This window comes from Electrona antarctica, assembly GCF_951216825.1.
Source record: "Electrona antarctica genome assembly, chromosome: 18".
Taxonomy (NCBI): domain Eukaryota; kingdom Metazoa; phylum Chordata; class Actinopteri; order Myctophiformes; family Myctophidae; genus Electrona; species Electrona antarctica.
In genome coordinates this window covers 9,883,979-9,907,333 of record NC_136799.1, presented here as the reverse complement: position 1 = coordinate 9,907,333, position 23,355 = coordinate 9,883,979, and the positions used below count along the sequence as shown (strand labels likewise).

At 45.1% G+C, this 23,355-nt stretch overlaps 1 protein-coding gene across 1 annotated transcript in view; it reads left to right on the top strand.

The window, feature by feature from the left end:
• The window catches only part of babam2 (BRISC and BRCA1 A complex member 2), a 118,841-nt gene that overhangs the window by 36,365 nt on the left and 59,121 nt on the right, over positions 1–23,355 (top strand). The window contains exons 5-6 of the mRNA XM_079527409.1: positions 11,184–11,378; positions 13,286–13,360. Of these exons, the coding sequence (XP_079383535.1) occupies positions 11,184–11,378; positions 13,286–13,360 (270 nt within the window). The remainder of the gene's footprint in view (positions 1–11,183; positions 11,379–13,285; positions 13,361–23,355) is intronic.

Sequence of the window (23,355 nt, the reverse complement as noted above, 5' to 3'; positions counted from 1 at the left end):
TTTCTCCACTATCTTGTCAAGCACTTTCAACAGCCAGGTGCATAGAGCAGGAGTTATAGGTTTTGCAATGAATGCACCGAGTGGTTTATCTTGTTTTCCACTAGAAGGACAACACATATAATGTAATGTCTGGGAAAGAGACATTAAAACCGATGTGTTCAAAGCAGTTACAGCGACATTGTGATGCCTACGTGTTGCCTACGTGATGCCTACGTGTTGCCTACGTGATGCCTACGTGATGCCTACGTGTTGCCTACGTGATGCCTACGTGTTGCCTACGTGATGCCTACGTGATGCCTACGTGTTGCCTCGCTCTTTTTGAGGGAGGCAATGTCTGTGTTCAACCGTGCGACTATGAGCACCAGTACCAATGAGTACCAAAAGTGGTGCTGTTGTGCCAGAAACAGAGAGAGAGAGAGATAGTGCTGCACTGTTGCCTGCTAATGAGAGAGAGAAAGAGGGGGGGGGGGGGGGGGGATTTGCACCACTCAGTTCACACGGGTGTGATTATTTTAAAGCGGTGGCACACCGTCTCCTATGTACAGCTATGTGTGTCTGTCTGTATGTATGTACGTACGGTCTCCATGTACTTACATGTCCGACCTGAAATGGCACTGTTGAGCTTCACACTGTGAACTACAACTAGTTACAGGTGCATGATGGGAAGCCAAGTTTTTAGTGTAACACCAATATATATATATACCTGTATAGAGCGTTGCAGTCCCGCCCCATTTCATGACGAGGCTGGAACCAGAAGTGAATTTCTCATTCATTTTCCTCATAGACTTTTTTTTTTACCCATTTTGACCTGAGATCAGATTCTAAAAATGTCTTCTACATCCTGACAGTTTTCTGAAAAAGCTATGTTTCCATGTCAGTCGTTCTTCGATTTAAAAAAAATAGCAGACCTACAAGCTCGTAGCGCGCCACTCGGTGGCGCGCTATGAGCTTGTAGATCTGCTATTTTTCAATAGCTAAAGCATAACATAATGCTAACACCAAAAGGGGTTCCCGCCCAGAATGGGTTAAAGACGATTACGCCGCGCGGACAAAGCCAACTCTATTTGTGACACATCATGACAATAAACACAATGTTTTTCGCTGATCAAATAATTTGTAAGAAGAAAAACAAAACAAAAAGTGTTGTATCCTGCCATCTTTTTCTTCTTACAAATTATTTGATCGGCCCAAAACATTGTGTTTACTGTCATTTGTCGTCACAGCTCGAGTTGGCTTTGTCCGCGGTGTAAACGTCTTTTATATAAATACTTTTTGAAAAGTCTATGAGGAAAATGAAGGGGGAATTCACTTCTGGTCCTCGGGAGGGGGCGGGACTGCGAAGCTCTATATATTTATATCTTTTTGCGTTACACCCAGAGGTCGAACATTCTATTAAGTCAGCAACTGTGCTTGACTCGAAACTTCACATTATGGTGTGATGTTTTTACTATTGGGGAAGAGACAGACTGTATTATTGGGGAAGAGACGGGCTGTATTATTGGGGAAGAGACAGACTGTATTTGCACAGCTCATCATTTGTCTGAACACTTGTTGATTCATAGAGGAACCGAGAACATAACATACAGTAAAGGTGCTTCCCTTGTTTCAATATGGAGTTATAAAATAGTTGACATGACACAGACTGTGTGTTGTAATGTTTGTTTGCTTCTAGGGCTCAGTGAGGTGAGACAGAGCTGTTGTATAATTTGCCGCCAACGCTTCTGTTCACAGATATTAAAGATGGAGTGCCGTGATTTTTTTTTCCCATCCTAAAACATGATCATCAAGTATTATTATTATTATGTGGATGAAGATTTCTTTCAAAAAACTGTCGTTTTTATGTGGACACGCCCATCACTTCATTAAGTTTGCCTGGTGTCAGGTGACCTGAACTGAAGCCGCACCCACAGCTGTTGTATGTTAAAGGGGGAGGGGTTAGGGGAGAGGATGATATTGTGATGTCACTACAGTATATCACTGTTTTTTTCATTGGCACGTTTGACTGGCAAGGTTTCAGCCTCCAGGAAGAAACCCTAAATACAAAGGGAAGACAATCATTGCACATAACCACACCAAGGGGGTCTAATGAAGTACTGTCACCTCATAAACACATGAAAAATTGGGGAAAAAAATCACGGAACTCCATCTTTAAGTGTGTGTATATTTCACACGGGCACATAGAGTCCGACTCTTCTCGTGGGTGGATGCTTGTTTTTCCAGCCGTTTCAAGTTAAGACTCCTCAGAGAAGCTACAATCTCGCACAATAAGTCATTGTCCTTAATTTGTATATATATATATATATATATCTGGATGACGTCTCCTCCTGCTGAGAAAAGGCAATTAAAAAGCCAATCCACGCCCGGCCGTGGTAAGGTGGAAAAGGAAACGTTCCTAAATGCAGAGTTTACCCCTGGCAGTCCTCCCTGAATGCCAGGCATCGGCCAAAGGCTTCCTTTCTGCCCAGTGTTACTCGTCCCTTGTTACTGTAGTAACAATGGGCCTCGGATGGCCTGTAAAGGAAAAAGGTTATGTTGACCTGAGCGCAGTGTACCAACTGCTGCTCTCTCTTCCTTCCTGCTTTGGGGAATAATGGCCCTGTGCTTTTATTAGTGTTTTATTATTGGCAAGGTGTACTGGCAGGGCTGGGAATGCTTTTAGTGGGCAAACTATTTCCCCGGCTGCCACCAGAGAGGGCTTGTGAAAAAGCGCCTTGGCCATTCCTAAACAACAGCATGCCGGATGGGAGAAAACTTGAACCCCCCGCCCCCCCCCCCCCCCCCCCCCCCCCCCCCCCAAGTAACTGCATGCCGAAACCAAAGGAGTGCCGTGGTATTGGTCGTCAGCGTGTTTTGCGGACTTGGGGCCAAAGAACTTGCTGAACCGCGACAGAAGTAGTTAGAAAGGGCTATTTCTGTCAACAAGTTGTTCAGCATTGTTGGACATGAGCCGCCCTGTTTACATGGCAGAACACTGTGGGCTGAGAATGCCAAGTGTCTTAAACACATGGCAACAGTCATTTAGTGTGATCTTAGACTTGGCACACTCTGAGGGCAAAGCGGGGCGTGAGCCCACACTTGAATTAGCGACTAGCAGAGATTAATGTAATACTTTGGAGTTTATTTCTTTTTTTAATCATGCCTCACACTTTCAAGTCTACAGCGATTTGTTGGATCAGGTTGCCAGCATCTATAAAAATCACATTAATAAGAACGCAAAAAAACAAATATCTTCCCTTGGCCTATATATTATAATTATGATCATTTTCAGATGGCAGCCCCTCTCTCTAGCTGGCCCAAGATAAATATTGGCCACAGACGGGTGGCACAGGAAGACATGATTCTGTCAATGTGTGTATGTTTAGTGTGGCGGAGCCCCATTTAGGCATAAACCGTCCTATAGGGGAAACACCGGTGTGGTTGTTTAACCCTTTTAGGCCTGACCTCGAAATCTTAAAAATATTTTCACGATTTTTCAAAAATAGCAGACCTACAAGCTCGTAGCGCGCCACTCGGTGGCGCGCTATGAGCTTGGCGAACCCTCGGGGTTCGCCAAATTATTTTGGGGGGTCCCCCCCAAAAAAAAATGAAAAATGAAGTTTACATAGTACACATAGTGCATGCATACAACTCCCTAATGATTATATCTGGTTTCAGTTTATGGTGTATTGTCTCTATTATTAAGGTTATTGTAGCAGTCCAATTTATATTGGGGGTCGGGAGGGGGCGGGGCGGGGGGTCCGAAGACATTGCCAAAGCATTTCCGGGGGTCCCCCGGTCCAAAAACGTTGAGAACCCCTGTTGTAGACAACCAGATTATGGCTCAGTACACGGCAGGCACTGTACCTTGTTATATTTGAATACAATGAAGACTGAGACAGTCACATATAGATTTCACAGAAATGCATAGAGTTGAGTCCCAAACAAAGACAAATGCTGTTGTTCTTTTCCCGGACAATCCATTGAGACAATTTATTGTACATTGTATAGATCAGTATTGTTGAAGCAATGTGCTCAGCAAAAGAAAAAGTTACATTTGTAACTTCCAACATTAAAACCCATTTTGACCTGAGATCAGATTCTAAAAATGTCTTCTACATCCTGACAGTTTTCTGAAAAAGCTATGTCTCTATGTCAGTCGTTCTTCGACTTTTCAAAAATAGCAGACTTACAAGCTCGTAGCGCGCCACTCGGTGGCGCGTTATGAGCTTGTAGATCTGCTATTTTTCAATAGCTAAAGCATAACATAATGCTAACACCAAAAGGGGTTCCCGCCCAAAATGGGTTAATATAGTATAATATAATATAATACATAATCTACACACATTTACTGAGAGTTCAACCAACTGTACACAATGCTTCCTTTGACTGTGAACTGAACTGTACAAAGTGAACTGCTTAGAAAGTGTTGACCTTTCTTGGAAAGAACCGTATTAATTCTAATTTGTAGAACATTGCCTGCACACACGTGCAGGCAACCTCTGTAGTCTAAATAATTTAAGATTATATTTAGATTACACTCTGCTGTGATTCTGACCCTTTTATACACACATCTCTGAATTGGCTTGGACACTCTTAACCCATTCTGACCTGAGATCAGATTCTAAAAATGTCTTCTACATCCTGACAGTTTTCTGAAAAAGCTATGTTTTCTTTGTCAGTGGTTCTTTGATTTTTCAAAAAATAGCAAACCTACAAGCTCGTAGCGGCGCGCTATGAGCTTTGTAGATCTGCTATTTTTCAATAGCTAAAGCATAACATAATGCTAACACCAAAAGGGGTTCCCGCCCCAAAATGGGTTAATCCACTCTAATGCGGTTTTAACATTGATATTATTATAATACCATGTTTAGTTAATGCCATTAAGAAAGGCATCTCATGCACATATATATCCTACTTTCGGCACCAGAACGCAACAGTATTTTATCTACGTATATACGAGGCAGTCAGGTTTTTTATTTATTTATCAAAAGCCAAGTTCAGGCTTAGTCATTTGACACACGGGTTTAACCATGGTGTCCTACTGTGACAATAATTGGATTAACCCATTCTGGGCCGGAACCCCTTTTGGTGTTAGCATTATGTTGTGCTTTAGCTATTGAAAAATAGGAGATCTACAAGCTCATAGCGCGCCACCGAGTGGCGCGCTACGAGCTTGTAGGTCTGCTATTTTTGAAAAATCGAAGAACGACTGACATAGAAAACATAGCTTTTTCAGAAAACTGTCAGGATGTAGAAGACATTTTTAGAATCTGATCTCAGGTCAGAACGGGTTAAAGGTCCAAAGGGAGCCAGGAAATATCAGTGAGGACATTGATAAGGCCATTACAGTTCACCCCCTGTGGAGTAAAGTAATGCAGCACCGACACACGCATTTCATCCACGCAGCACGATCGAGAGCACATGCAGATGTGGTGGGTTTTGTGGTTTCTGAAAGATGGGCCTGTTTTTCTCCCTGGGTTCCAATTTATTTCAATTGCAGTTCATTTTGTGTCCTTATAGTCCTCCTCCATTGCATCTTTTTTGTTTTGAACAACAAGTGAAACTGTGTTTTCCACATACATTATGTTTAAATGGTGCATTTCGTAAAAGGTGAATTCATACAGCACTTTTATCCAAGGCGCTTCACATAGATTGTGCATTACGTTCATCCATTCACACACGCATTCATACATCGATGGCAGAGGAAAGGTTGGTACATGCAAGGTACCAACCTGCACATTCGGACCAATTAGGGGTTCAGAGTCTTGCTCAAGGACACTTCGACACTAACTCTGGGGGAGCCGGGGATCGAACTGGTTACCATCCTGCTGCTCTACCGACCACTCTACCCCTGAGCCACTGCCGCCCGTTCTTCTTTTTCGTATACAATTTAGAGTAGCCAATTATCCCCCCTTTGGCCAAATGTATGCAAATACCTGCATTCTCCACACATCTTCTGCGTGCTTTTGTCACTGCTGTTCCTACTGGCTCACCTGTCAGTGAGGACGTATCTCCACCCTACCCCTCCCCCTTGACACACCCCTCTGACGGGCGCTGCCCACCCCAACCCGTAGGAGGCACTATAGTGCAGCGACAAAGATTGCCCATCATTCCCTCCCGGGTGTCCCTCCAGTGATCACAGCCTTATTGTGCTCCTGTGGAGGCTCCGTGGAGGATGCAAAGCCCTATTCTCCACAGTGGTAGACAGAAACCTTTAGCCATGCGCCACCTCAGGACTAACCTGACTGCCCCATCTGACAGAGTCAGGTTACCTCAGGACCACCCGACCACAGAATGTATTATTCCTTTTAGCCATGCGCCACCTCAGGACCACCCGACCACAGAATGTATTATTCCTCCAAAAGCAAAAGAAAACTTTCCCTCCCCCTTTTACATAAAACTGTAGCATATCCCATCAAACGGTATTGGAAATGGATTCATTTGGCGCACACAGCCCTCACCAGAGCATATGAAATCAATCAAGATTAAGAATGTGTGTGCATGCACCTTTGCACACTGGTTTTTGGCTTTGCACTCTGATAGCTGCTGGGGCCTACTCTCTCTCCCTCCCCCGTCAGTGTCTTTCACAAATGCTATGTTGCAACATTTCAGCGTAACTTCACTGGAAATTAACTGTATTTTTAAAGTGCATGTACGTGACACATTGCGTGCTTCTGCAAACGTTACTGTACACTGACTGCACATTGCTGTCACTGGGTAGTTAACCACTACCAAAATCAGAGAGGCAACGTCGCTGTGTGTGTCAGCTCATCACGGGCTGACCCAGCACTCCACTTGCCCCCAAATTTGCCGCAGACTTCTTCATCACTTCTCTGTCTATGATCTAGGCTTATTATCCTGCCCTCAATGTCTTCACATCATTTGTACAGTTAATAAACTGTAAAAATAAAACTCATTATTCCGACACATTTCAGCCACCTCCTCTACAAGCTCATAGCGCGCCAGCTTGTAGATCTGCTATTTTTCAATAGCTAAATTATAACATAATGTATGTAACCACCAAAAGGGGTTCCCGCTCAAAATGGGTTAATGCAGCGGTGCACTGGTGTCATCCACAAGCTCGCAAAGCAACGCGGTGTGAACTTGCAGATCGGCTGTTTTCTTTGCGCAACATCAGTATAAACTGTCCACGTGGACCAACAGAGCCCGCATACAGTTGCCTTGACCTACATATCGGCCTCCATTCTCCTCTTCTCCTCAGTGGAGTTTCAGTGATGTTCTGTGTCACAGACCTGACACAGCACTTCCTCCGCCGTCTCTCTCTCTCTCTCTCTCTCTCTCTCTCTCTGGTTTCAGCTCTCTCCTGCCCCGGAGCGCTGCCTGCCTCTTTTGGACAATGCCCGTCCTTGTTTGTGTCGCCCCCACATTTCGGGAATCCCGGCATTGCTGGTAACCACTGGTGGAGCAGGACGATGAGGTCACCAGCTCTGTATAGCCTGCCCTTGCCCTTGCCCCCCCCCCCCCCCCCCCCCCCCCCCCCCCCGCCTCTCTCTCTCGTGGCAAAGGGGGGAGTTGGTTATGCCATTCGTTATGAAACAATGAATGCTTTCTCCTTCGGGGCTGATATGTGCAGCCAGACAGACAAAGACAGACGGGCAGACAAGTTGACGCGAGGCGAAGACATGTCCTGTGTCACTCCACCTTAATATTGCGGGGATTAATGGAGAGACTGTTTCCTCCACGCCGCACGCACGCACGCACGCACGCACGCACGCACGCACGCACGCAACGCACGCAACGCACGCACGCACGCACGCACGCACTCACGCACGCACAATCTCATATACATCCAGAGCAATTCTCTGTTGCGCTGACCTGTAATTGTTTTAGCTAAACGCTTTCTCTACAGAAATGCCACTGCATTGTAAGAGAAGCAGATCAGGAATAGAAGCCAGCCAGCCACACATTTACACAGTGGAAGTGCAGTTATGTCATCGGGTCACATTTATTTTTGTCCAGTCACAGTCTGATCCACTGGGCTTTGCGTCAGTTTGACCAGTGAGTGAGTCAGGGAAACAGGGTTCCCTTTCACTTCTGGGGGCACAAATGGGCCCTCCTAAATTAAAGATTTGACAAAAAATAATTATAAATCGTCGTGTTATCTCGTTAATCCTCATTCTCCTTTGCATTACAACCAGCAATGTACTAGAATGTCTTCCAGTTGTACATTTTCTCTCTCTCTCTCTCTCTCTCTGTCTCTGTCTCTGTCTCTCGCTCTGTCTCTCTCTCTCTCTCTCTCTCTCTCTCTCTCCTGTTATGAAATCTACTGTACGAGATCATGCCAGTGCAATCAGTGGAACAATGGTTCCTTCCTACAAAGAAAAAAAAGAACAATATTTTGTATCCATTGCATTTGCCATCTCTAAGGGATTTCGCTTGAGGAACACAAAATCTGTTTGAAATAACAAAAGCACGGGCATGACCAGGTCCAAACAACTCATTAGATCAGCTGTGTTTTCCTCTGGTATCCCCCTAGCATGCAACTCGTTTTCTATTCCATTGCTGAGATCCTGCAACACCAAATAGGCAGTATTCATGCTCATGTGTTTGTCTCTCGGATTCCTCACAACATGTTTTCATGATATTGGCTTCCAGCACAGCGTCGCTCGCATTAATATTGAGCACTTTTCTTTTTCTTTTTTTCCCACATTTATTGCCGCATGCGTCAATGAGGAAAGGGTGCCTTTCCCTCAGTTTTGTGGAATTAGGTTGGTGGAAAATTGTTGTTTTGGGCCCGGCGTATAGCTTACGATGCGCGACAGGTGGCTGCATACAATTGTGGTTTTCCGCGCGGTGGATTTGCATACTGGTTCCCGCCTCCGGCCTCAGTCAGTGGGGGTCAATGTTGTTTGTTGGCACTGGCCATGCAAATCAGCTTGGTGGGAGGAGAGTTATTGAATTGTATGGTATTGAATTTGTATAGAAATGGTACACAGCAATTATCGTTATCCGTCATGCTATACAGCGGGTGGTAGACCTACTGCAGCTTTGATATCTGTCCAACAAACTTTGCACCGCAATCCACTTGCAATATAAGTGCTGATCTGGGCGGGGTGGTCTTTTGCGGCGTGCTATATAGGCTCTATATACAGTATGTACCATTCCATTATGTCACTCGCTCATAGCAAACAGACAGCTCAATTATCGTTTAGCACGCTGGTTCTCAGCGTGGCTTCTGGCCTGGGTAGCCTCAGGGGTCATTGAGCGGGTTCCAGGGGGTCCCCAGCCAAGTGATGGATAGTTAGGAATAAGACCCAAATGGACCCTTATTGGGTCCGTAACTCTGAGAGTGTATGAATGGACCGCCACAGTCCATTTGTACGCTCTCAGTGTTACATTAAAGGACCACTTCATTGGTCGTCACTAATGTTCATGATAAAATACCACAGTTTCTTTCTACTAAATCTCATCGTTAGGCAGATTATTATTATTTTGTTTTATTATCATGTGAACGATGGGTTCCATAATGCGTTGCAACTTTTCAGGAATAGAAAGCCTGCAGTTTCTATTAGCTTGGATTCCCCGGATTGCCGCCGACCCCCATCTGAAAATATGTTGAAATTACTGGTATTGGATAATCCATCCATATATAAATTATATATCAAAATAGTTTTAAAGTAGAACCATCACCAGGGACCCCTCAGGAGGTTAAAGTAGAACCATCACCAGGGACCCCTCAGGAGGTTAAAGTAGAACCATCACCAGGGACCCCTCAGGAGGTTAAAGTAGAACCATCACCAGGGACCCCTCAGGAGGTTAAAGTAGAACCATCACCAGGGACCCCTCAGGAGGTTAAAGTAGAACCATCACCAGGGACCCCTCAGGAGCAAAGAGTTAAAAACCTTCACTGTGAAAGAATGTATATTATAGATTTGCACACATTTTCATGATTTTTCAAAAATAGCCGATCTACAATGAGCTTGTATATCTGCTATTTTTCCAATAGCTAAAGTATAAAATTATGGTTAAAAGTGGTTTAACCCATTTTGACCTGAGATCAGATTCTAAAAATGTCTTCTACATCCTGACAGTTTTCTGAAAAAGCTATGTTTCTATGTCAGTCGTTCTTCGAAATTTTCAAAAATAGCAGACCTACAAGCTCGTAGCGCGCCACTCGGTGGCGCGCTATGAGCTTGTAGATCTGCTATTTCTCTAAAGCATAACACAATGCTAACACCAAAATGGGTTCCCGCCCAAAATGGGTTAAAGCTAAGGTGACACAGATGTGTTCCAGGTTTTAATGTTATTCTTTTTTTAAATTTGTATCAAAACAGGCAGAAATGAAAAGACGTTGAGAGTCAGTGATTTTTAGCGTGACGTAAAGAAAAGCCAGAGATGTGATGCTAGTGGAATCAGGATGCCATGCTGCGCTCATGCTGTGGTGCAACAGGACATCCTTTCTTTGGCAGACTGGCACAGCCATCTTCCTCTGGTTCTTTGGCAGACTGGCACAGCCATCTTCCTCTGGTTCTTTGGCAGACTGGCACAGCCATCTTCCTCTGGTTCTTTGGCAGACTGGCACAGCCATCTTCCTCTGGTTCTTTGGCAGACTGGCACAGCCATCTTCCTCTGGTTCGGCGATGGGAAGCGTTGTGCTGCTGAGACTTTGGCCGTTACCCGACCCGACAAACGTTGTTTGTTCTCGTTCTTGGGAGTATAAATATTTTTCTCACCAGTGTGCCTCCCGTTGATTCTCATTTCCATTTCCATCCAACATGTTAATTTGCCAAATTAAGCCTCTTAATTTGGGCAAACAAGAAAAGTCACTTAAGCGTCGTAATTCAACGGACCGATTTAGCGTTTAACTACATTAACCATGATTTTATTCTTGGTTATTGAAAAATAGCAGATATACAAGTTCATAGCGCGGCACTGAGTGCCGCTCTACAAGCTTGTAGATCTGCTATTTTTTTTATCTTTGAATCTACAGTATATTCTTTCACAGCAAATGTTTTTAACTCAAATCTTTGCTTCTGGTGGGGGTCCTTGGAACAACATATTTTCAGATTGGAGGTCAGCGGCCAATTACATATAATTCTGGGGCTCCTTGACATGAAATGAGTTTGAGCACCATTCATATAGAAACAGGTTTTTCAGAAAACCTTCATGATTTCGAAGACATTTTGTAGAATGTGGTCTCTCAGGTCTAATAGCGTTCTGTTATGTTCTCCTTCCCAATGCAGCACCTGGTCCAGTGGGATTCGGCTGACCCGGAGTGCCTGCTCCAGCTGGTGAAGGAGATGATCCAGCAGTACCACCAGTACCAGTGCCAGCGTCTGCGCGACAGCTCCCGGCTGCTCTTTGAGTATGACAGCCTGCTGGAGGACCCCAGCTACGGCCGCAACATGGAGATCTACGCCGGACGCAAAAACAGCTGGGTATGGATGGATGGATGGAACACATGCAGCGTCTAAAAACGTTTTTTTCATTCCAAAACATTCTCACCGTCACGCCAGGAGACTAGACAAGCCAAACAAACCCCATCGTCGTACACAGGTGACGTCTGCTTCTGCGTATTTTGTTCAGAATAGACATCCTCTCCTATTGGGTTTTCTGTGTAGTTGTTTTTGGGTGGCGTGGTGTGCTGTCGGTGCTTGCTATGTTAATATTGGTTTGATCTGTTGCAACCTAGTCCTAAACTAGTAAACTAAACTAGTCCTTACCCGTTCAAAGATAGATCATAGCCTATTATTGATACATACATGCATTTTGAAAAACAAAACAAAAAAAAGCCCATTTTAGCAATGCCCTGCTCCACAATCGCACTCAGAAAAAACATCCCTAAGTAAATGGACTCAGGAGAGTACACAAAATGACCAACCATTTTGTACTTTTAGATGTACACAGTACAGTAGAGGGTACAGTAGAGGGACCCCCACACGGTAACTCTGTCATTTCTCAACCGTTTCGGACGCGGGGCGGCTCGCCGAAATCGGGCCGGCACCCTGGGTGCGTTCCTGTGGGTCTGGAACCTCCCCCCCCCCCCCCCCCCCCCGGGGACCCCCACATGGAGTTGCACCACTTACTTCACACGGGTGTGATTTTTATTTAACATTTGCTTATCCAGGAAAGATGTATTGGTTTCCAGCTGCGCTCTGCTTTGCTTTGCTTTGCATCCATACACAAATGCACAACTGTCTGGGACCTTGGATGAGTTGAAGGATGCATTTGCAATGGAAAGAAACACAATCATGCAGCATCAGGTCTTCTTTACAAAACACCGATTATGCAATTGGGAAAGAAGTTCAAGTGGTTGTTTCGTAAGTGTGTGGACGAAACGCTCTGTGCTTCTGCAGATGAAATCGTCGAAAAAAGGATGTGGTAAGGTTGTGCGGTTTTTGGGCAAACAGCCATTGTGGCGAACCTGATTTTTTTTTGTCGACCTAGAAAATCACTGAAGCACTCGAGCCAGCATACTGTCAAATCGTCTCTGTCGGTTGGAAAGCTCATAATGTCCCAAACGTTCAGTTTTCATAGATGTCATTTTGGATGTGTGACGATGTATGATCGTATGATGTATGATAGGGCATGAATTTACAGTATGTTGATCAGACTTGGCAGTTTGGTTTGTGATGCTCTTTCCAGTTGTGTTCAACCCTTTTCAATCGAGGTCCATTATTTATTCAGCATCTGAGCAACGGAACCACCATTTGATGACATTTAGCCTCTCAGACCCACAACTAAAGAATATTTTGTTATCATTGGATACGATTTTGTCCACAATTCCATGCTGTATTGATGTGGCACCACTAGGATTGATAACAGGCAAATGTTGATCAAAATACGAATTATTTTAATTTGCTAATTGTGCAGACTTATTGTAAATTACGGTAAGTAGCCTAATGCAGGTATTTAACAAAGATGTAACTCTTGAGAGTGTAAAATGAAACCATTATGGACCCGTGAGGGTCCATTTGGTTTAATTTTACACTCAAGAGTTAATCCATTTTGGGCGGGAACCCCTTTTGGTGTTAGCATTATGTTATGCTTTAGCTATTGAAAAATACTAGATCTACAAGCTCATAGCGCGCCACCGAGTGGCGCGCTACGAACTTGTAGATCTGCTATTTTTGAAAAATCGAAGAACCACTGACATAGAAACATAGCTTTTTCAGAAAACTGTCAGGATGTAGAAGACATTTTTATAATCTGATCTCAGGTCAAAATGGGTTAAAGATCTATAAGGGTCCATTTGGTTACCAACTCTCCATTTAGCTGGGGACCACCTGGAACACTCTCAGGGACCACTGGTTAAAACCACTTCTCTCTGCCTCTCTCATTGCAGACGGGAGAGTTCTCGGCACGTTTCCTGCTCAAGTTGCCCGTGGACTTCAGTAACATCCCTGTGTATCTCCTCAAGGTGAACGAGCTCTCACTATTATCCTCTGCTTCAGTAACATCCCTGTGTATCTCCTCAAGGTGAACGAGCTCTCACTATTATCCTCTGCTTCAGTAACATCCCTGTGTATCTCCTCATGGTGAACGAGCTCTCACTATTATCCTCTGCTTCAGTAACATCCCTGTGTATCTCCTCATGGTGAACGAGCTCTCACTGTTATCCTCTGCTTCTCAAACTTTCTCATTTCAAGGACCCCCAAATATGATATGTGTCTGGCCGCGGACCCCTATCTGAAAATGTTTTGTGCCTGGGACCCCACAAGAGTGGATTTGAGTTAAGATAATAATAATATATTATATTCTTTTTACGAATGTGTTCAAAATAGTTGATGTACAAGCTCGCAGCACGAATGTGAGACACACAGATGCTTTCCTGGTTTTAATGGGTTAAACCACGGACTCCCATTTAACATGATTCTTCATCTATGGACCCCCCCTAAGGACCCCTGGGGGTCCCTGGACCCCTCTTTGAGAACCACTGCTGTAAAGCCAGTGAACTCACACTCAGTCTATGTTGGGGTAATATTTTCCATTAGGCAGTATGTGGCAAGATGCTATTTTTGAGCCGTGCAATCTGTACATGCTCTGGTTGTTTGTGTATTGCAGGTACAGTAGGTCCGCACAGCCTATCTGCTAACGGTAATGGCAGGGCTTAATGAAATAACTGATTGGGTGCAGACTTGGCGTGCGTGCGTGCGTGCGTGCGTGCATGCGTGCGTGCGTGCGTGCGTGCGTGCGTGCGTGAACACACACACCACCCGAGTATGTCGTTTGAGTGCATGCGTGTGTGCGTGCATGCTCCTGGACAGACTCTGGTTTTGGGGGCTGTGAGTTGACTAATCAGCAGCCCGTCACTCTCGATCTGCTCTGAGCCGCGTAGTGTCTGCAGGCTGCACAGACCAATCTCTCTCTCTCTCTCTCTCTGTGTCTCTCTCTCTATCTCTCTCTCTCTCTCTCTCTCTCTCTCTCTCTGTGTCTCTCTCTCTATCTCTCTCTCTCTCTCTCTCTCTCTCTCTCTCTGTGTCTCTCTCTCTATCTCTCTCTCTCTCTCTCTATCTCTCTCTCTCTCTCTCTCTGTGTCCCTCTCTCTCTCTCTCTCTCTCTCTCTCTCTCTCTCTCTCTGTGTCCCTCTCCCTGCCTGTCTTGTTTTCTCCCTCTCGCTGTCACTCCGTGCGTCTTTCCTCTGCCTTGTTGTGCGCTGGAGGGCCCGCCGGCTCTCTCTCTCTCTCTCTCTCTCTCTCTCTCTCTCTCTCTCTCTCTCTCTCTCTCTCTCTCTCTCTGTCCTTTTTCTCCAGCCTGCATGGGCCTTGCTGGGTTTTGTGAGGGGAAATGATGGTAAACAGAAGGAAAACGGCAGCCATGGTCAGGCTCACACACACACACACACACACACACACACACACACACACACACACACACACACACACACACACACACACACACAGCCCCCTCCGTCCGTCCGTCCGTCCGTCCGTCCTCCTCATGTCCACCACTGGCTATACTGTACTGGAGCACCGAGACTCCCGTTTCTCTCGGGAAAGCTTTATGGCGCTTGATATTTAGTCGTCTAAGACTAGACTAAGACTAAACCATTTCAGAAGACTAAATAGGACTAAGACTAAATGGTGTAAGACTAAATCTTTTCTGGCAAAATTAACATTGCATTAAGAGTCAAGACTAAGACTAAAAGACAAAGACCGACGAAGACTAAATGGTGTGTTATTCACAAGACTAAACCAAAATATGCTGAAAATTAACACTGTCCAGTACTTAACATAAAATGTATCTGTACTGTAAGTATCTGTACTTTTACTTAAGTTAGTATTTGTGTTTTGGGATACTCACGACTTTCACTCTACTACAGTTGCATTGCAAAGACAAATATTATACTTTTGACTCCACTAAAATTCTAGGAAGGTGAAAAAGTGCATTATGAATTGAGCCCTGAGCCCTGTTTCACTTGTAGATCTGCTATTTTTACTATCTTTTTGTTTTTGTGAAGAGTGTATGCAGTACATGTAACAGAGCAATGCATTGGCATTTAAAAGAAATGAAGTTGTAATTTTGAATATTTAAAAGCAGGTACTTTTGAATACTGTAGTATTTCTTATTTTTTTAATATAAAGGTCCTTTTGGTTGCCAACTCTCCATCATTTAGCCATGGGGACCACCTGGAACCCCCTCAAGGACCAGCGGTGGTCCTCGGACCACTGGCTGAGAACCACTCAACACCACTGCTCTCGCTCGGGGCCACGCTTTGAGCACATTATGGACTCCCAGTCGTTCATGGCTGCATCGCCGGCCAGGCGGCCACTGCATAGAGAGAGATTTTTTTAAAGCATGTCCTCGGGCAAGAATTTCTAGACACGTCCCTCGGGGGAGCTCCATTAGTGGATCTTTTTTTAAAAATCAATCTAGCTGTCACTTAAACCATTCTGGGCGGGAACCCCTTTTGGTGTTTTAAGCATGTTATGCTTTAGCTGTTGAAAAATAGCAGATCTACAAGCTCATAGCGCGGCACCGAGTGCCACGGCACCTAGTGTCTGCTATTTTTGAAAAATCGTGAAAATGTGGCGCATTTTTAACAAATCTTTGCTTCTGGAAGGTCCCTGCAACTACATATTTTGACATGGGGGTCGGCGGCCAAATTCATATAATTCATGGGGTCCTTGACATGAAAATGTTTGAGAACCACTGACCCACTTGAGAAAACTGTCAAGATTTAGGAGGCATTTGTAGAATCGTCCTCAGGCCTAAATGGGTTAAGAGTTTCTGGGGGTTCACGTTGAGGGAACTCGGCAGCAAGGCAGGCACGCCAACATCACCTTGTACTCTGTGGGAGGTGGACTTGTCGCTGTAGGTGGGCAGCTATCTCTCTGTTTCTCTCTGTTTTCTGTTTGCCAGCGATATTATTAGAGCAGGCGCTCTGGGATGAGGATATCATGTTCACTGCTTCATATAGGAGGAACATGTGCAGTATTTGTCAAGCCGTGGTACACAACATGGCATCTCGATGACTAGAGAGCCCCAGAGTTTTAGGTCTGTCCATCCCACGCCAATCCCCATTCCGGCGAGTCCCTTCACCTCCGATTTCCAATGTTCTGGCCGATGCTTTGTTAAAAAGTAATTTGAAAGATGTAGGACGTTTAATACTTAATACTTTAATACTTACTTAAGCAAAGACGCAAATAACATTTTTAAATACATTTTGTGTATATATTCAATATTATTAAAAGAACATTTAACTTTAATGATACAATGAACAAGTAAACAAATACATACAATAAATAAAGATTATTTTATTTAACCACCTCCTAATACATATTCAAAAATGTTCAAAAATAGCTGATCTACAAGCTCGCAGTGTGATTGCAACATGTTATGTTTGTGAACTTGTAGATCTGCTGTTTTTTATTTATTCATTCAAAGGACAAAACATCTGGACAGCTCAGCTGCATCATTGCCAATATCAATGAAAAAAAAAAAGTCACACATTGGCCAAAGCGACACATCGGATGTGCTCCATCTACGAGACAGCTGGGGATATCTGAAAGATAACATCTCAACTCCCAGAGGAGTGATCTGCTGGGTCCTACACCTTGTCCACCCACACATTCCAGATGAATGGGACTCACACGGAGCATGGGCTGGACTCTGCATACTGTACTCCCAGTGCAGTGACCTCGATTCCCAAGGCGACAGTTGTTGCGGCGGTGCAATTGCTTTCAATCACGTCAACGCTATCTCCACTCAGTCGCCCTTGCTTGCGTTGTTGTGAGCATGCAGATTGCAGATCCCCCCTGTGTGTGGACGGAGCGTGCTGTTACACGGCACACACCCTGAACTTAATTCACCCCAGAAGAATGCCGTGTCGAAAGCAAACACCAATTCATTATGTCGACCATTAATGTCTCGGCGTCACGAATGAATGTGTTTTCAGGCGGTTGTGTGAGCAGCACACTCTACCTCGTCCTTCTGCTGGCTAATTCATTGAATAGAAACGCGGTGAATACCACAAGCTTATTAAGTCCCATGCTCATTCGTGGACGACGTGGCAGCTCTTGTTTTATGGATGAAAATATGATGACATTGTGCGTAACCCCCGGTGCACATTGGACACGACCGTACCGGTTTGTCACGGCTTTTGGGTCACTGCCGCACAGCCGCAGCTGAGACGGTTGGAGCGTGCTGCTGGCCACCAGTATCACTGAGGGTCAAGTAGGGGTCCCACTGTACAGTTGAAAGGTCAACACAATCCATGCCAGTACACTACAATAGAAACGCAGACCAGTGGCCAGCGTTTCTATTGTAAAAAAAAAAGTAAAAAAATAGCAATATGTCCCTATATTGCGCATGTACTTTTTTATTGAAAAATAGGCCTTTTTTAATAAAACCAAAAAATGTAATAAAAATACAAATTTTAAAACAAATTCTGTAGCGAAAATAGCTGTTCTACAAACTTACAAGGCATTGTGAGCGCATAGACTATTTTCGCTGTTCGACGTACAACAAACTATACGTCTATGTTGGCTAAGAAAAAAGCCAGCATTAAGGGCCTTGCAAACGGTGAGCGAGGAACGCACACGTTGTTGCCTGGATCAACGACAAGTCTACTACAGGTCTGCTACAGGTCTGCTACAGGTCTGCTACAGGTCTACTACAGGTCTACTACAGGTCTGCTACAGGTCTGCTACAGGCCTGCTACAGGTCTGCTACAGGTCTGCTACAGGTCTGCTACAGGTCTGCTACAGGTCTACTACAGGTCTGCTACAGGTCTGCTACAGGCCTGCTACAGGTCTGCTACAGGTCTGCTACAGGTCTGCTACAGGTCTGCTACAGGTCTGCTACAGGTCTGCTACAGGTCTGCTACAGGCCTGCTACAGGCCTGCTACAGGTCTGCTACAGGTCTGCTACAGGTCTGCTACAGGTCTGCTACAGGTCTACTACAGGTCTGCTACAGGTCTGCTACAGGCCTGCTACAGGTCTGCTACAGGTCTGCTACAGGTCTGCTACAGGTCTGCTACAGGTCTGCTACAGGTCTGCTACAGGTCTACTACAGGTCTGCTACAGGCCTGCTACAGGTCTGCTACAGGTCTGCTACAGGTCTGCTACAGGTCTACTACAGGTCTACTACAGGTCTGCTACAGGTCTACTACAGGTCTGCTACAGGTCTGCTACAGGTCTGCTACAGGTCTACTACAGGTCTGCTACAGGTCTACTACAGGTCTGCTACAGGTCTGCTACAGGTCTGCTACAGGTCTGCTACAGGTCTGCTACAGGTCTGCTACAGGTCTGCTACAGGTCTGCTACAGGCCTGCTACAGGCCTGCTACAGGTCCGCTACAGGTCTGCTACAGGTCTGCTACAGGTCTGCTACAGGTCCGCTACAGGTCTGCTACAGGCCTGCTACAGGTCTGCTACAGGTCCGCTACAGGTCTGCTACAGGTCTGCTACAGGTCCGCTACAGGTCTGCTACAGGTCTGCTACAGGTCTGCTACAGGTCCGCTACAGGTCCGCTACAGGTCCGCTACAGGTCCGCTACAGGTCTGCTACAGGTCTGCTACAGGTCCGCTACAGGTCCGCTACAGGTCTGCTGTTCTCCTTTGGGCGCGACAACGCAAGCGAAGAAAAAAAAAAGCTAAACCGAATCCAGGTCTGGTGTGTCGCGGGTGTGTGCACGAAACGAGCACGCAAATTCACGGGGACCGCGCTCACGTAAATACGCTTGCGGTGTCGCACCACGACTTCTCAGAGCAAAAAACGCAGGTCTCATTGAAAATGAACTATAGGCGCGTTTTAAACGCTCCCCGTTCGCAAGGCCCTTTATTGATAACGGTGCAGTGAGAAGTCATGTGTCATGAAGCTTCAACGACCATGTGATCCCTCCAGTAACTGGACAACACCGCCAACAGTCACCGATTACACTGTATTAATGATGTGTTTATGATGTGAATCCATAAACCTCGCCACCTAATTGAAATTCATCCCAGCAGTCAGAGAGGCGTAAGAGGACATATTCCATCTGCCCACACTCGCACATATATTTCACTCGTCTTTGCAATGTGCTGATTTGAAACCCGCACAAAACCAACTCCTAGAGAGTATAGAGAGACCATCTTGCATTGCAATTACCAGCCGGCAGCAGCGACGCCGAATGGGTGTGCATGGTGCGATACAATTTTACAATTTAGGCATTTAGGAGACGCTCTTAATCCAGAGCGACGTACATTAAGCAAGATGGAACACAGCATGAGTACTCTGTTAGTAAATGGCCTGTATTCACCTGTTTACTTGAGTAAAAGTCAAAAGTATTGGCATCAAAATGTATAGGCTACTTAGAGTACCAGAGTAAAAGGTTCTACAGATTTAGGGTTTGTATCTAATAACCCATCTACAAGCTCACAACGTGTCGATGTAGACCGGCTAGTTAAACTATTTTAAAATGTTTTTCAAAATAGTAAAACAAATAGCAAATATCCCTTTAGGGATAATGGGGTATGGGTTTGGTGAAACTGATTTATTCATTAAAAAGTAGGAATAGAAAAAGAATCCCCAAAAGGTAGCACATCGAAGATTTCAAATAAATGGAGGACAAAGTACTCATTTGTTTTATTGGCACACACCAAAGATGAATGCTCACGTGTTTCGGCCTTCAACAGAGCATTTTCTCATTTAGATGTATTCATTATGACTAAGCGTCCTTGCATGGACGACATTTAGACCATGATAGTAGAATTAACATTGCCTCGTTTGTACAAGTATCATACTGTATTCACACAAGACATGCTTAACCCATTCAGAACGGGAACCCCTTTTTGTGTTTTAAGCATTATGTTATACTTTAGCTATTGGAAAATAGCAGATCTACAAGCTCGGTGCCGTGCTACGAGCTTGTAGATCTGCTATTTTTGAATAATCATGAAAATGTGGCTCAAATCTTTGAATATATTCTTTCAGAACAAACGTTTTTAACTCAAATCTTTGCTTCTGGGGGGGGGGGGGGGGGGGGGGTTATTCAGGTAAATTGAGGTCAAGCTTTAGACTCTTATCACAGAGGTTCACGCATTGCACCTCATATAATATTGTATATTGTATATATATATTGTGGGGTCCTTTTAAAATGTTTGTTTGTGCTGTGTCTTAGTTTTGGTCCTTTTATGTTTATTAAATAGGCTTGATGTTTTTATGTTGCACTGCAAGGGACTGAGGGGAAACGATATTTAATATTCTTTATGTACTGTATATATGTGAGAAGTTCAGTCACACGAGAGAGAATCTGAGTAGAGGTCGCTGCTTCTTCGCCTGGAAATGAGCCAGCTTATTTGGTCCGGGCATCTGGTTAGGATGCCTCTCGGGCGTCTCCCTAGGGAGGTCCTCGAGGCACGTCCCACTGGGAGGAGACCCCGGGGCATCTGGTTAGGATGCCTCTCGGGCGTCTCCCTAGGGAGGTCCTTGAGGCACGTCCCACTGGGAGGAGACCCCGGGGCATCTGGTTAGGATGCCTCTTGGGCGTCTCCCTAGGGAGGTCCTCGAGGCACGTCCCACTGGGAGGAGACCCCGGGGCATCTGGTTAGGATGCCTCTTGGGCGTCTCCCTAGGGAGGTCCTCGAGGCACGTCCCACTGGGAGGAGACCCCGGGGCATCTGGTTAGGATGCCTCTTGGGCGTCTCCCTAGGGAGGTCCTCGAGGCACGTCCCACTGGGAGGAGACCCCGGGGCATCTGGTTAGGATGCCTCTCGGGCGTCTCCCTAGGGAGGTTCTTGAGGCACGTCCCACTGGGAGGAGACCCGGGGCAGACCAAGGCGCAGTTGGAGGGAACACATCGACTCACTGGCCTTGGAACGTCTCGGGATCCCCCCAGGAGGAATTCACTAATGTTGATCTGGAGAGGGATGTCTGGAGCTGTTGCCCCCGCGACCCGACTACGGATAAGCGGTTGAAGATGGATGAATGGATGGATTTATGTACATAAGTACATGGGGAAGGTGACAAATACAGATTCTGATATACATGTACGCACGCACCTTGTATAATCGAGGGTTAGGTGAGGTCACTGAGGCAGAACTCTGTTCTTCTGACTGACCCCGTTTTTTTATTCTTGGTTGTGCCATCAGGCCGCTCACCGGAAATGGCCGATCTGCAAGCTCACAACGCGTCGCGAGCTTGCCGATCGGCTATTTCCGGTGGCACGACACACGGGGCGTGCAGCTAAGCATAAGGCTCAGGCTTCAGGCTATATGGTCTGCTAGTCTGTACTGGTACGTGGTACGTTTGCTCAAAGTCGTACGTACGTGGAGGACAATGGTTACCTGAAGCCAAGTGTCCAGACACGTGGTCTGAGCTCGCCACGGTGCGCATATCACTGCTGTCACGCAAGAAACCTCGTATCGCCATATTTTTTTACCTTTCTCATTTTTTGTTTTCTTAATCGATTGCGACCTGAGACCAGATTCTACAAATGTCTTCTAAATCATGACTGTTTTCTGGAGAGAAAAAACCTATGTTTCTATATCAGTATATTTTCATGTCAAGGACCCCATGCAGATATTATACGTATTTGGCTGCCGGACCCCCCATCTGAAAATATGTTGTACCCAGAAGCAAAAGATTTGAGTTAAAAACATTTGCTGTGAAAGAATATTATATTCAAAGATTTGCGACACGTTTTCAAGATTTTTCAAAAAAATAGCAGATCTACAACCTTGCATAAACTTGTATATCTAGCTAAAGTATAAAATATTGGTAATAGTGGTTAAAAGCTAAGGTGTAACGGATGCGTTCCAGGTCTTAATTATCATACAACGGCGTCAAAAAGTATAAAAAGTAGCAGATCCGCAAGCGTGACACGTGTCACTTTGACCTTGTCGATCTGACTGCTACTTTTGCTTTAAAATAATAAAATAGAATCCTGAAGAGTAACAGTTTGGGACATATGAGGTTTCCACCAGACGGGAGAGACGGTATTTTGACCTTAACCGTGTTGACTTCCCTGCCTCGGGGAGGGAGAGGGCTGAGCTTTTTTTATTATTATTATTTTCCTACCTTTTATTTATAACCACATGAACCGTAGCCAGCCATCCTTATTTTGGGCATGCCATAATAGGCATACATTTTGTAGAAAATGGGCCGACTGCGTTTTCAGTCGTGTAGAGGGACAAAAACAGGAGGGGATCACGTGTAGAACCCCTGCGGGTCAACTGAAGTTTTTGTTGGGCTTAAAGTGAATAAGGTGCTGGCCTGTCAGCTGTCCTCCTCATTGTCAATAATAATGCAATAAGCTTTATTTTATAAAACACGTTTCGAAAACACAAGTGCCTTACAAAAAAAACGACATGAAATGCGGCAAGGATAAGGAAACAAAACCGTAATAGACCAAATTAAAATAATTTGACCTAGACCCGAACATTAATATAAACATCAAATAAAACAAATGGCGCCAACTAACATCAATGAGACAAGTTCAAATGCCTACAAAGGTATACAAGGAAGGCAGTGTCTGCTATAAAAGAAAAGAAAAGGCTTTGACATAAAAATAGCAGTTTCAGAAGTGATTTAAAAGCCTCAGATCCTCAGGAAGGGTGTTCCGAGGTCGAGGGCACGAGGACATGGTATGTGCACCGTTTCAGAGACTGGTGCTTTGATCATGACACGACCTCTCCCCTCTCCTATTAGAAGTTGTTTTTGTACTCTCGTATATATATCACACGTGACCTTTTGACCTCCCCCTTAGCTGTCATATTTAGCTGGAGCGCGTTTGTGCTTATAGCGCGTCGCAGTCCCGCCCCCTACCAGGGCCCAGGAAATGATTCTCCGTTCATTTTCCTCATAGACATTTCAGAAAGTATTTATTTAAAGACGTTTACGCCGCGGACAAAGCCAACTCTTGTCGTGACAAATCATGACAACAAACACAATTTTTCGGGGCCAAACAAAGAATTAGAAAGTAGAAAAAAACGGC